General features: G+C 31.1%; 1 protein-coding gene across 1 annotated transcript; it reads right to left on the bottom strand.

Annotated features, from left to right (window-relative positions):
• Positions 1-400: 400 nt before the first annotated feature.
• LOC126688017 (uncharacterized) lies at positions 401-15,669 on the bottom strand. Its single transcript, XM_050382578.2, has 3 exons — positions 15,642-15,669; positions 1,328-1,518; positions 401-666 (listed from the first exon to the last, which is right to left on the bottom strand). The coding sequence occupies exons 1-3, from the start codon at positions 15,667-15,669 to the stop codon at positions 520-522; spliced, it is 366 nt and encodes a 121-aa protein (XP_050238535.2). The 3' UTR covers positions 401-519.
• Between the last annotated feature and the right edge of the window lie 246 nt (positions 15,670-15,915).

Below are 15,915 nucleotides of genomic sequence, written 5' to 3'. Positions count from 1 at the left end.
CTCTTTAAATGGTACTAAGTTAGTCCATAAATACCCATCATCCTTAACACACTCCGTACTTTAATTGATCATATTTCCCTTCGCTTTAAGCAAGTATGAGTCAAATATCTAGCAATTAAGCAAGTATGAGTCAAATAAGAATAACAGAACTAAGGTCTTTGGTTTTGAATTAATAGGAGATGAAGAGAGGCCTACTATTTTAGATATAAAAGTCTCATAGTTCTCTGAGATAAGCAATTTCCTAATTAGCCTATATCTATGCCATCAAATATTAGTGTAGGGTAATAAAGATTCTGGTATGTGTTTAAGATGGAGTAAAAAGCACAGCTGCATTATTAGAGCATCAAAAACAGGTCTTAAAATTTCAAATATCAAATCACATTAGCTTGAGGACAACAAATTATTCCAAAACTAACTTGCATATATTTAATCTGATCACATTGATAGATAATGCAAATATACTGACAATAAAAAGTGCAGAAAATGTAGCAATCCGACTTTAAAAATTACCTGATCATCTCAGTCCTTTTCAACAACTTGAATCATGTAATCCAGGGCCATCATAAACCCTGCTTCCATCTCATCCACTCTTTTTCCAATGACTCCTTGTGCAGCCAATTCTACTGCCACCTTCTCATATGCTTCATTCATGTTCATGTCCTCCAACTATGCCATCATATATGCATTTGACAAACATCATAAATATTTAAAAGTAATAAGCACAATAAACATATAGCCTCATATTGAGAAGACTCAACTTTTTCATTCCAATCTTCATTAGCTCTATTTTACTTCATACTGATACAAGCAGAGCATCAAAAATCTACAACAACTTAATAAAATCCACTGAAAAACAACACAGACAAATTACTGGCTGATAGAAGTTGTCCTTACTAGAGAATTACGATTGCAAGAAACTAAAAATTAATTAGACCTTCGAATTGTATGGACTTTCGTAAAAGATATAGAACATCATTTCACAAACTAACTCAAACTACTTAATGAACAAAACTAATAGGAAATTCAAAACTATGAACAACAATGTCTCCATTTTAAGCTATACTTGAACTAGAAACTAACTAATAATAAAAAAAAGCCAGTACATAAATAAACATCAATTGTAACAAGGCTGTAAATAAAATTGAAGAAAAAAACGATGGTGAAGATAAACCCTAACAAAAAAATCAAAAACAGAAACCCTAACAAAACAATCAGAACATAAACAGCATAAACCCTAACATAACAATCAAAGTATAAACCAGTGCTAATTTTACCAAAGAATTAGAACTCTAACATATATACAAAATATACTTAAAATTATACTTACTTTGCATGTTGAAAAGATATTCAAATTATCAGTAAACCCTAAAAAATGAAAATGAAATTGAGACAGTGAAGAGAGATGGCGAAGAGAGCAATGAAAATGAAATTGAGAGCAACGAAAATGAAATTGAGAGCAAATGAAAACACAACTAAGGAGAGATGACTTACTTTTAATCGACAGAGAGGTTATACTAACTTTTGTAATTTGAGATAATGAAATTGTTTTTTTGTTTTAGTTTAATAGAACTAAGATCTGAAATGATGAAGTTATAAAAAAAAAGCTGAATGATGAAAGTTTCAGTATACGATATTGATAACCAATAATAAAAATTGCTTTGTTTTTTAGGGTCTGATTAAGTTATACACCGAGTTTAAAATTTTATTGCAGTACTAAGTAGTCTATTGTTTATTAGGAATTAATATATTTAAAAATATAATTTGACATGAGGTAATAAAAGACAGCAGTTTAAAAGTGTTGCTAGATTCAGTCTAATTGTTGTATTTTCTTAACCTAATGCAACAGTTTTCTATATATGTTACCTTATGTTGTAAATTTGTGAATTTCGTTAATTTCTTTGCAACGGTTTTTAACTGTAACATTTCTGTTGACTTATATATACTATTGCAGCAGTATTGAAAGTGTTTATTTGCATGTGTTGCTAAAAGTGACTTATGTGGTAGTGGTTTCACCTTTTTAGCGATTTAAGCCAAATTTTTACAAACGTTACGATACAAAACCAAACGTTTCACCTTTTTAGCGATTTAAGCCAAACGTTTAAAACATTATCAAACCAATCCAAACGTGTAAAACGTTACGAAACTAATCCAAACGTTTCACCTTTTTAGCAATTTCAGCCAAACGTTTAAAAACGTTAAGAAACAAATCCAAATATTTAAAACGTTATGAAATCAATCTAGACGTTTAAAACATTACGACACTTGAAACGTTTCACCTTTTTAGCGATTTAAGCCAAATGTTTACAAGAGTTACCAAACAAATCCAAACATTTCACATTTTTAGCGAATTAAGCCTAATGTATACAAACCTTACGAAATAAATTCAAACGTTTCCCCTTTTTAGCGATTGAAGCCAAACATTTACAAACGTTACAAAAAAAATCCAAACGTTTCCCCTTTTTAGCGATTTAAGCCAAACGTTTAAAACGTTACAAAACCAATCCAAATGTTTAAAACGTTACAAAACAAATCCTAACGTTTCAACTTTTTTTGCGATTTAAGCAAAACATTGAAAACGTTACGAAACAAATCCTAACGTTTCACCTTTTTAGCGATTTAAGCCAAACGTTCAAAACGTTTTAAAACAAATCCAAACGTTTAACCTTTTTAACGATATAAGCCAAATGTTTAAAACGTTACGAAACCAATCACAATGTTTAAAACGTTACGAAACAAATCCTAACGTTTCCCCTTTTTAGCGATTTAAGCGAATCGGTTAAGACGTTACAAAACTAATCCAAACGTTTCAAACGTTTCGAAAATTCCAAACGTTTCACTTTTTTAGTGATTTAAGCCAAATGTTTACCAACGTTATGAAACAAATCTAAACGTTTCCATTTTTAATTATTAATGCAAAACGTTTACAAATTTTAAGCCAAAAATCCAAACGTTTCACCTTTTTAGCGATTTAAGCCAAACGTTTGGCTTAAATCGCTACGTAACGTTTACAAACATTAAAAGTTTCAAATATCTTTAGCAATTTAAAACGTTTCATCTCTTTAGCAATTTAAGCTAAAAGTTTAAAACGTTACAAAACCAATCCAATTGTTTAAAACGTTACGAAACAAATCCAAACGTTTCATATTTTTAGCGATTTAAGCCAAACGTTCAAAATGTTACGAAACCAATCCAAACGTTTCCTCTTTTTAGAGATTAAGCCAAATGTTTAAAATCGTTACGAAACAAATCCAAACGTTTGTAAACTCTACGAAACTAATCCAAACGTTTCACCTTTTTAGCGATTTAAGCCAAATGTTTGGCTTAATTCGCTACGTAACGTTTACAAATGATAAGAAACAAAACCAAACGTTTCACATTTTTAGCGATTTAAGCAAAATGTTTAAAACGTTACAAAACCAATACAAACGTTTCACCTTTTTAGCGATTGAAGACAAACGTTTACAAACGTTATGAAACCAACCCTTCTTTGCGATTTAAGCTAAACATTACTAAACAAATCCAAACGTTTCACCTTTTTAATGATTTGTTTCATAATATTTTAACCGTTTGTTTTTGTTTCGTCACGTTTGTAAACGAATGGTTTTGTTTCGTAACGTTTATAAATGTTTGGATTTGTTTCGTAACGTTTGTAACGTTTGGATTTGTTTCGTAATGTTTCAAACGTTTGATTTGTTTTTTAACGTTTGTAAACGTTTGTTTCGTAACATTTTAATCGTTTGGCTTTAATCGCTAAAAATATGAAACGTTTAGATTTGTTTTGTAACATTTTAAGTTTGGATTTTTTCATAACGTTTTAAACGTTTGGATTTTTTCATAACGTTTTAAACGTTTGGATTTGTTTCGCCTTTTTAGCCATTTGTTTCGTAATGTTTGTAAACGTTTGGCTTAAATCGCTAATATGGGGAAACATTTGGATTTGTTTTGTAACCTTTGTAATCGTTCGGCTTAAATCGCTAAAAAGGTGAAACGTCTGGTTTTGTTTCATAATGTTTGTAAACATATGGCTTAAATCGCTAAAAAGGTGAAACGTTTGCATTTGTTTTGTAACGTTTTCAACGTTTGGAATTGTTTTTTAATGTTTGTAAACATTTTTGCTTAAATCGCTAAAAAGAGAAAACATTTGGATTTGTTTCGTAAAGTTTTAAACGTCTGGCTTAAATCGCTAAAAAGGTGAAACGTTTGGATTTGTTTTATAACGTTTTAAACGTTTGATTTTGGATTCGTAACGTTTGTAAACGTTTGGCTTGGCTTAAATCACTTAAAATGTGAAACGTTTGGATTTGAGTCATAACGTTTGTAAACGTTACAAAACAAATCAAAATGTTTCACCTTTTTAGCGATTTGTTTCGTAACGTTTGGAAACGTTTGGTTTAGATTGCTAAAAAGGTGAAACGTTTGGATTTGTTTCGTAACGTTTTAAACGTTTGGATTGGTTTCGTAACATTTTAAATATTTGGCTTAAATTGATAAAAAGGGAAACGTTTGGTTTTGTTTCGTAACTTTTGCAAACGTTTGTCTTAAATCGCTAAAAAGGTAAAACGTTTGGATTTGTTTCGTAACGTTTGTAAATTTTTGGCCTAAATCGCTAAAAAGGCGAAACATTTGGATTTGTTTCGTAACGTTTTAAACGTTTGGATTGGTTCGTAATGTTTTAAACGATTGGCTTAAATCGCTAAAAAGGTGAAAATGTTTGGATTTGTTTCATAATGTTTTAAACGTTTGAATTGGTTTCGTCACGTTTAAAACGTTTGGCTTAAATCTCTAAAAAGGTGAACTGTTTAGTTTTGTTTCGTAAATTTAATAAACGTTTGGCTTAAATCGCTAAAAATATGGAACGTTTGGATTTTTTTCGTAACGTTTGTGGACGTTTGTCTTAAATCGCTAAAAATGTAAAACGTTTGGATTTGTATCGTAATGTTTTAAACGGTTTGATTGGTTTTGTAACGTTTGTAAACGATTGGCTTAAATGGTAAAAGGGTGAAACGTTTGGATTTGTTTCGTAACGTTTGTAAATGTTTGGCTTAAATAGCTAAAAATATGAAATGTTCGGATTTGTTTCGTAACGTTTGTAAACGTATGGCTTAAATCGCTAAATATGTAAAACGTTTAGATTTGTTTCGTAATGTTTTAAACGTTTGGATTGGTTTTGTAACGTTTGTAAACGATTGGATTAAATCGCTAAAAAGGTGAAACGTTTGTATTTGTTTCGTAATGTTTGTAAACATTTGGCTTAAATATCTAAAAATGTAAAACGTTTGGATTTGTTTCATAAAGTTTTAAATGTTTGGATTGTTTTCGTAATGTTTTAAACGTTTGGCTTAAATCGCTAAAAAGATGCAACAATTGGATTTGTTTTGTAACGTTTGTAAAGTTTGAATTGGTTCTGTAACGTTTGTAAACGTTTTGATTGGTGAAACATTTGGATTGGTGAAATATTTGGATTTGTTTCGTAACGTTTGTAAACGTTTGGCTTAAATCGCTAAAAAGGTGAAACTTCTGGATTTGTTTCGTAAATTTTAAACGTTTGGATTGGTTTCATAACGTTTTAAACGTTTGGCTTAAATCTCTAAAAAGGTGAAATGTTTGGATTTATTTCGTAAAGTTTGGCTTTAATTGCTAAAAAGGTGAAATGTTTGGATTTGTTTTGTAACGTTTTAAACGTTTGGCTTAAATTGCTAAAAAGTTGAAACGTTTCGTTTTGTTTCGTAACGTTTGTAAACGTTTGGCTTAAATCGCTAAAAAGGTAAAACGTTAGAATTTGTTTTGTAACGTTTGGATTAAATCGCTAAAAATGTGCAACGATTGGATTTGTTTCGTAACGTTTGTAAACGTTTGGCTTAAATTGCTAAAAATGTGAAACATTTTCATTTGTTTCGTAGCGTTTTAAACATTTGGTTTGTTTTTTTTGTGACGTTTTAAACATTTCGATTTGTTTCGTAACATTTTAAACGTTTGGATTGGTTTCTTATTGTTTTAAACGTTTGGATTAAATTGCTAAAAGGGTAGAACGTTCGGATTTGTTTCGTGAAGTTTGTAAACGTTTGGTTTAAATCGCTAAAAAGGTGAAACGTTTGGATTTGTTTGTAACGTTTCTAAACGTTTGGATAAAATCCCTAAAAAGATGAAACGTTTAGATTTGTTTCAGAACGTTTTAAACGTTTGGCTTAAATCGCTAAAAAGGTGAAACGTTTGGATTTGTTTTGCTACGTTTGTAAACGTTTGGCTTAAATCGCTAAGAAAGGTGAAACATTCTGATTTATTTCGTATTTTTAGCGATTTAAGCCAAAAGTTTAAAACATTAGGAAACTAATCCAAACGTTTCAATCGTTACGAAACAAATCTAAACGTTTCCCCTTTTTAGCAATTTAAGCCAAACGTTTACAAAGGCTACAAAACAAAACGTTTCACCTTTTTAGCGATTTAAGCTAAACGTTTACAAACTTTACAAAACAAAGTCATACGCTTCACCTTTTTAGAGACTGAAGCCAAACGTTTAAAAATGTTACGAAACAAATCAAAACGTTTCGCATTTTTAGCGATTTAAGGCAAAAGTTTAAAACGTTACAAAACCAATCCAAACGTTTGAAACGTTACGAAACAAATCCAAACGTTTCACCTTTTTAGCAATTTAAGCCAAACGTTTACAAACATGACAAAACAAAACCAAATATATCACCTTTATAGAAAATGAAGCCAAACGTTTACAAACGTTATGAAACAAAACCAAACGTTTTACCTTATTAGTGATATAAGACAAACGTTTAAAACGTTACGAAATCAATCCAAACGTGTAAATCATTACGAAAAAAATCCAAATGTTTCATCTTTATAGAAATTTAAGCGAAACGTTTAAAAACATTAAGAAACCAATCAAGACGTATAAAACGTTACGAAACCAATCCAAACGTTTTAAATATTACGAAACAAATCCAAACATTTCACCTTTTTAGTGATTTAAGCCAAATGTTTACAAACGTTACAAAACAAATCCAAACGTTTCACCTTTTTTGCAATTTAAGCTAAATGTTTACGAAGGTTACGAGACAAATCCAAACGTTTTCCTTTTAGTGATTGAAGCCAAACGTTTACAAATGTTACGAAAAAATCTAGACGTTTCCCCTTTTTAGCGATTTAAGCCAAACATTTAAAACGTTACAAAACCAATCCAAACATTTACAAACGCTACGAAACAAAACCAAATGTTTCCCCTTTCTAGCAATTTATGCCAAACGTGTCCAAACGTTACGAAACAAAACAAAATGTTTCACCTTTTTAGAGATTTAAGCCAAACGTTTACAAATGTTACGAAACAAATCCAAACATTTCCCCTTTTTTGCGATTTAAACCAAACATTTAAAACGTTACGAAACAAATCCAAACGTTTGTAAATGTTACGAAACAAATCCAAACGTTTCACTTTTTTAGCGATTTAAGCCAAACATTTAAAAAATATACGAAACAAATCCAATTGTTTCGCCTTTTAACGATTTAAGCCAAACATTAAAAACGTTGCGAAACAAATCCAAACATTTCACATTTTTAGCGATTTAAGCAAAACGTTTACAAACGTTAAGAAACAAATCCAAACGTTTCTTCTTTTTAGCGATTTAAGCCTAACGTTTAAAACGTTATGAAACATAATCAAACGTTTCCCCTTTTAACAGATTCAAGCCAAACTTTACACACATTACAAAACCAAACCAAACGATTCACCTTTTTAGAATTAAGCCAAACGTTTACAAACGTTATGAAACAAATCCAGACGTGTCACCTTTTTAGAGATTTAAGCCAAACAATTACAAATGTTACAAAACAAAGCCAAACGTTTAAAACGTTACGAAACATATCCAAATGTTTAACCTTTTTTGCGATTTAAGCTAAACACTTAAAACATTACGAAAATAATCCAAATATTTAAAAGGGTTAATTGCAAATTAATACACAAACTTTGCCCTAATTTGCAATTACAACACAAACTTTAAAACTTGGCAAATTGGTACACCGATTTTCATTTTTTGGCAAATTGATACACCGAACTGGAAAAACACTAACGTGGACATTGTCATATAAAGCCACGTGTTGTTGTATGATTGGTCGGTGTACTAATTTGCCAAAAAAATGAAAGTTGGTGTATTAAATTGCCAAGTTTCAAAGTTCGTGTTGTAATTGCAATTTAAGCCAAACGTTTCCTCTTTTTAGCAATTTAAGCCAAACGTTTACAAACTTTACGAAACAAAACCATACGTTTCCCCTTTTTAGCGATTTAAGCCAAACGTTTAAAACTTTACAATAAAAATCCAAAGATTTATAAACGTTACGAAATAAATCCAAACGTTTCCTCTTTTTTGAAGTTTAAGCCAAACGTTTACAAACGTTACGAAACAAATCCAAAAGTTTTCCCTTTTTAGCGATTTGAGCCAAACTTTTACAAACATTACGAAACAAAACCAAACGTTTCACCTTTTTAGCGATTTAAGCCAAACGTTTACAAACGTTACGAAACAAAGCCAAACGTTACACCTTATTAGAGATTTAAGCCAAACGTTACGAAATAAATCTAAATGCTTCCCCGTTTTACCTATTTAAGCCAAACGTTTAAAAACATTACGAACTAAAACCAAACGTTTCCCCATTTTAGCGATTTAAGCCAAAAGTTTACAAATGTTACAAAACAAAACCAAACGTTTCCCCTTTTTAGTGATTTATACCAAACGTTTACAAATGTCACGAAACAAATTGAAACGTTTCGCCTTCTTAGAGATTTAAGCCAAACGTCTACAAACGTTACGAAACAAAACCAAACGTTTCACCTTTTTAGCGATTTAATCCAAACTTTTACAAACGTTATGAAACAAAGCCAAACGTTTAAAACGTTACGAAACAAATCCAAATGTTTCACCGTTTTAGCGATTTAAGCCAAACGTTTAAAACATTATGAAACTAATCAAAACATTTAAAATGGTACGAAACAAATCTAAGCGTTTCCCCTTTTTAGCAATTTAAGTCAAACGTTTACAAATGTTACAAAACAAAACCAAACGTTTCCCCTTTTAGCGATTTAAGGCAAACGTTTACAAACGTTACGAAACAAATACAAACGTTTCACATTTTTAGCGATTTAAGCCAAAAGTTTAAAACGTTACGAAACCAATCCAAACGTTTAAAACGTTACAAAACAAATCCAAATGTTTCACCTTTTTAGCGATTTAAGCCAAAACGTTTACAAACGTTACGTAACAAAACCAAATGTTTCACCATTTTAGCAATTCAAGCCAAACGTTTACAAATATTACGAAAAAAATCCAAATGTTTCCCCTTTTTAGCGATTTAAGCCAAACGTTTAAAACATTACGAAATCAATCAAAACGTTTAAAACGTTACGAAACAAATCCAAACGTTTCACCTTTTTAGCAATTTAAGCCAAACGTTTAAAAACATTAAGAAACAAATCCAAACGTTTAAAACGTTATGAAACCAATCCAAACGTTTAAAACGTCACGAAACAAATCGAAACGTTTCAACTTTTTAGCGATTTAAGCCAAACATTTACAAACGTTACCAAACAAATCCAAACGTTTCACCTTTTTATCGATTTAACCCAAATGTTTACAAACGTTACGAAACAATTCGAAACGTTTCCCCTTATTAGCGATTGAAGCCAAACGTTTACAAACGTTACAAAACAAATCCAAACGTTTCCACTTTTTAGCGATTTAAGCCAAATATTTAAAAGGTTAAAAAACCAATCCATAGGTTTACAAACCTTACGAAACAAAACCAAAAGTTTCCCCTTTTTAGCAATTTAAGCAAACCGTTTACAAACGTTACGAAACAAAACAAAACACTTCACCTTTTTCGCGATTTAAGCCAAACGTTTACAAACATAAAGAAACAAATCCAAACGTTTCACCATTTTAGCGATTTAAACCAAACGTTTACAAACGTTACGAAAAAAAACCAAACGTTTCACATTTTTATCAATTTAAACCAAACGTTTACAAACGTCATGAAACAAATCCAAACGTTTCCCCTTATTAGCGATTTAAGCCAAACGTTTACAAACATTACGAAATAAAACCAAACGTTTCCCCTTTTTAGCGATTTAAGCCAAACGTTTACAAACGTTACGAAACAAAGCCAAACGTTTCAGCTTTTTAGAGATTAAAGCAAAACGTTTAAAACATTAAGAAACTAATCCAAACGTTTATAACGTTATGAAACTAATCCAAACGTTTCCCCTTTTTAGCAATTTAAGCCAAACGTTTCCCCTTTTTAGCGATTTAAGCCAAACGTTTACAAACGTTAGGAAACAAATCCAAACGTTTCACCTTCTTAGAGATTTAAGCCAAACATTTACAAAATATACGAAACAAATCCAACTGTTTCGCCTTTTAGCGATTTAAGCCAAACATTTAAAACGTTGCGAAATAAATCCAAACATTTCACAATTTTAGCGATTTAAGCCAAATGCTTACAAACGTTACGAAACAAATCCAAACGTTATCCCTTTTTAGCGATTTAAGCCTAACGTTTAAAACGTTACGAAACAAAACCAAACGTTTCCCCTTATAAGAGATTCAAGCCAAAAGTTTACAAACGTTACAAAACCAAATCAAACGATTCACCTTTTTTAGAATTAAGCCAAACGTTATGAAACAAATTCAAACGTGTCACCTTTTTAGATAATTAAGCCAAACGTTTACAAATGTTACGAAACAAAGCCAAACGTTTAAAACGTTACGAAATATATCCAAATATTTCACCTTTGTAGCGATTTAAGCCAAACACTTAAAACATTACGAAAATAATCCAAATATTTAAAACGTTATGAAACTAATCCAAACATTTTCTCTTTTTAGCAATTTAAGCCAAACGTTTACAAACGTTACGAAACAAAACCAAATGTTTCCCCTTTTTAACAATTAAAGCGAAACGTTTAAAACGTTACAAAAACAATCCAAAGATTTATAAACGTTAGAAAAAAGAATAGAAACGTTTCCCTTTTTTGCAATTTAAGCCAAACCTTTACAAACATTACGAAACAAATCCAAACGTTTCACCTTTTTAGCGATTTAAGCCAAACATTTACAAACATTACGAAACAAAACCAAACGTTTCACCTTTTTAGCGATTTAAGCAAAACGTTTAAAACATTACCAAACTAATCCGAACGTTTAAAACGTAACGAAACTAATCCAAATGTTTCCCCTTATTAGCAATTTTAGCCAAACATTAACAAACGTTGTAAAACAAAACAAAACATTTCGCCTTTTTAGCGATGTAAGCGAAACGTTTAAAACGTTACGAAAACAAATCCAAACGTTTGTAAACGTTACAAAACAATCTAAAAGTGTCTCCTTTTTAGAGATTTAAGCCAAACTTTTACAAACTTTACAAAACAAATCCAAACGTTTCACCTTTTTAGCGATTTAATCCAAACGCTTACAAACGTTACGAAACATATCCAAATGTTTCCCAATCTTGCGATTTAAGCCAAACATTTACAAACATTACGAAATAAATCCAAACGTTTCACCGTTTTAGCTATTTAAGCCAAACGTTTAAAAACATTACGAAACAAAACCAAACGTTTGACCATTTTAGCGATTTAAGCTAAACGTTTACAAACGTTACGAAACAAAACCAAACGTTTCACGATTTTAGCAATTTATACCAAACGTTTACAAACATCACGAAACAAATCCAAACGTTTCACCTTTTTAGAGATTTAAACCAAACGTTTACAAACGTTACGAAACAAAACCAAACGTTTCACCTTTTCAACGATTTAAGCCAAACGTTTACAAACATTACGAAAGAAAACCAAACGTTTAAAGCGTTACAAAACAAATCCAAACGTTTCGCCATTTTAGCGACTTAATCCAAACGTTTAAACATTACGAAACTAATGAAAACATTTAAAACGTGACGAAAAAAATACAAACGTTTCCCCTTTTTAACAATTTAAGCCAAACGTTTACAAACGTTACAATACAAAACCAAACGTTCCACATTTCTAGCGATTTAAGCCAAACGTTTACAAACGTTACGAAACAAAAATAAACATTTCACATTTTTATCGATTTAAGCCAAAAGTTTAAAACGTTACGAAACCAATCCAAACGTGTAAAAATGTTACAAAACAAATCCAAATGCTTCACCTTTTTGGCGACTTAAGCCAAACGTTTACAAACATTATGTAAAAAAACCAAACGTTTCTCCTTTTTAGTAATTGAAGCCAAACGTTTACAATCATTACGAAAAAAAACGCAACGTTTCACCTTTTTAGCGATTTAAGCCAAACGTTTAAAACGTTACGAAATCAATCAAAACATTAAAAACATTACGAAACAAATCCAAACGTTTCACCTTCTTAGCAATTTAAGCCAAACTTTTAAAAACGTTAAGAAACAAATCGAAATGTTTATGACGTTACAAAACCAATCCAAACGTTTAAAACGTCACGAAACATATCCAAACGTAGCACCTTTTTAGCGATTTAAGCCAAACGTTTACAAACTATATCAAGCAAATCCAAACGTTTTACCTTTTTATCGAGATAAGCCAAATTTTTACAAACGTTACGAAACAAATCCAAACGTTTCCTCTTACTAGCGAATGAAGCCAAATGTTTACAAACGTTACGAAACAAATCCAAATGTTTCCCCTTTTTAGAGATTTAAGCCAAATATGTCAAACGTTACAAAACCAATCCAAAGGTTTACAAACCTTACGAAACAAAACCAAACGTTTCACCTTTTTAGCGATTTAAGCTAAACATTTACAAACGTCACGAAACAATCCAAACGTTTCACCTTATTAGCAATTTAAGCCAAACGTTTACAAACGTTACGAAACAAATCCAAACGTTTCCCCTTTTTTGCGATTTAAGCCAAACATTTAAAACGTTACGAAACAAATCCAAACGTTTGTAAATGTTACGAAACAATTCCAAACGTTTCCCCTTTTTAGTGATTTAAGCTAAACGTTTACAAACCTTTCGAAACAAATCCAAACGTTTCCCCTTTTTAGCGATTTAAGCAAAACATTTACAAAATATACGAAAAAAACTCCAACCGTTTTGCCTTTAAATGATTTAAGCCAAACATTTAAAACGTTGCAAAACAAATTCAAACATTTCACATTTTTAGAGATTTAAGCAAAAATATTACAAATTTTACGAAACAAATCCAAACGTTTCCCCTTTTTAGCGATTTAAGCATAACGTTTAAAACGTTACGAAACAAAACCAAACGTTTCCCCTTGTAAGCGATTCAAGCCAAATGTTTAAAAACCTTACAAAAACAAACCAAACGATTCACCTTTTTAGAAATTTAAGCCAAACGTTTACAAACGTTATGAAACAAATCCAAACGTGTCACCTTTTTAGGGATTTAAGCCAAACGTTCACAAACGTTACGAAAGAAAGCCAAATGTTTAAAATGTTACGAAACATATCCAAATATTTCACCTTTTTAACGATTTAAGCCAAATACTCAAAACATTACGAAACTAATCCAAATATTTAAAACGTTATGAAACTAATCCAAACATTTCCTCTTTTTAGCAATTTAAGCCAAACGTTTACAAACGTTACAAAACAAAACCAAACGTTTTCCCTTTTTAGCGATTTAAGCCAAACGTTTAAAACGTTACAAAACAAATCCAACGATTTATAAACGTTACGTAAAGAATCCAAACGTTTCACGTTTTTTGTGATTTAAGCCAAACATATACAAACGTTGTGAAACAAATCCAAACGTTTCACCTTTTTAGCTATTTAAGCCGAACTTTTACAAACATTATGAAACAAATCCAAACGTTTCCCCTTTTTAGAGATTTAAGCCAAACGTTTACAAACGTTACGAAAAAAAAAACGTTTCCCCATTTTAGCGATTTAAGCCAAACGTTTACAAACGTTACGAAAAAAAACATAACATTTCACCTTTTTAGCAATTCAAACCAAACCTTTGCAAACGTCACGAAACAAATCCAAACGTTTCCCCTTTTTAGTAATTTAAGCCAAACGTTTACAAACATTACGAAACAAAACACAACTTTTCACCTTTTTAGCGATTTAAGCCAAACGTTTATAAACGTTACGAAACAAAGCCAAACATTTAAAACATTACGAAACAAATCCAAACGTTTCACCTTTTTAGCGATTTAAGCCAAACGTTTAAAACATTACGAAACTAATCCAAACATTTAAAACGTTACGAAACTAATCCAAACGTTTCCCCTTTTTTATCAATTTAAGCCAAACGTTTACAAACTTTGTAAAACAAAACCAAACATTTTGCCTTTTTAGCGATTTAAGCCAAACGTTTAAAATGTTACGAAAATAAATCAAAACGTTTGTAAACGTTACGAAAAAAATCTAAATGTGTCAACTTTTTAGAGATTTAAGTCAAACATTTACAAACTTTATAAAACAAATCCAAACGTTTCACCTTTTTAGCGATTTAAGCCAAACGCTTACAAATGATACGAAATAAATCCAAACGTTTCACAATTTAGCGATTTATGCCAAACGTTTACAAACATTACGAACTAAATCCAAACGTTTCCCCGTTTTAGCTATTTAAGCCAAACGTTTAAAAACATTAAAAACAAAACCAAACATTTCCCCATTTTAGCTATTTAAGCCAAACGTTTACAAACGTTATGAAACGAAACCAAATGTTTCACCTTTTTAGCAATTTATACCGAACGTTTACAAACGTAACGAAACAAATGCAAACATTTCACCTTTTTTGAGATTTAAGCCTAACGTCTACAAATGTTACGTAACAAAACCAAACGTTTCCCCTTTTCAGCGATTTAAGCCAAACGTTTACAAAGTTTACAAAACAAAGCCAAACTTTTAAAACGTTACGAAACAAATCCAAACGTTTCGCCGTTTTAGCGATTTAAGCCGAACATTTAAAACATTACGAAACTAATCAAAACATTTTAAATGTTATGGAACAAATCCAAGCGTTTCCAATTTTTAGCAATTTAAGCCAAACGTTTACAAACTTTACAAAACAAAACCAAAGTTTCACCTTTTTAGCGATTTAGGCCAAACGTTTACAAACGTTACGAAACAAATACAAACGTTTCACAGTTTTTGCGATTTAAGCCAAAAGTTTAAAACGTTACGAAACCAATCAAAACGCTAAAAACGTTACAATAGAAATCCAAATGTTTTACCTTTTTAGCGATTTAAGTCAAAAGTTAACAAACGTTACGTAACATGGCCCTTGTTTTCCTCTCTTTCTGCTAACCGATTCTACCCTAGATTTTTTCTTTATTTAATACGTTTTCTAAACCTAATATCTTCACCACACTTCATACAAACCCTAGCCGTCTTTACTTCTCCATAACCTCTTAAATTTTTAGTGCAAATCATCAACAAAAGTTAGGTGTTCATCGGTAAGATTTGTTCTTGATTTCAACTTTTTCCTCTTCTGCGCTACTTCCGTTCTTAATCAATTTTCACCTTTTCAGCGATTGTAGACTCATCTATCTTCGAGACCGAGCTTCCTTTTTGTAAAACGGCACGTTATCGTTTGCGTTATAGCCGCCGCCGTTTTACCGTTTTCAAGTTATTTGTTGTTTTGATTCTAAAACGATACCTTTGTTTTTCAATCCGTACCCAGCCATTTTTAGATCGAATTCAGTTCCGTTTCTTTCTAGCGAGAGTAGACTCACGCCTCTACGATTCTCAATTTTGTTTTCGCAAAACGGTACGTTTTCGATCCTGTTTTAATCGCCGTCGTCTCACCGTGTTTATGTGTTATTATTTGATTCCTACGGTTACTCATTCTGTTTTTTCCGAATGATGTGTTATTAATGTTATTCTTGTTTGTTAAAGAAACCTACTGTGATCATTAAGCTTGATAGGATATT

The sequence above is a fragment of the Mercurialis annua genome, linkage group LG6 (assembly GCF_937616625.2).
Source record: "Mercurialis annua linkage group LG6, ddMerAnnu1.2, whole genome shotgun sequence".
In the NCBI taxonomy this organism is placed as follows: Eukaryota; Viridiplantae; Streptophyta; class Magnoliopsida; order Malpighiales; family Euphorbiaceae; genus Mercurialis; species Mercurialis annua.
Note: the sequence above shows the minus strand (reverse complement) of the source record. Positions and strands in the feature narration are given on the sequence as shown.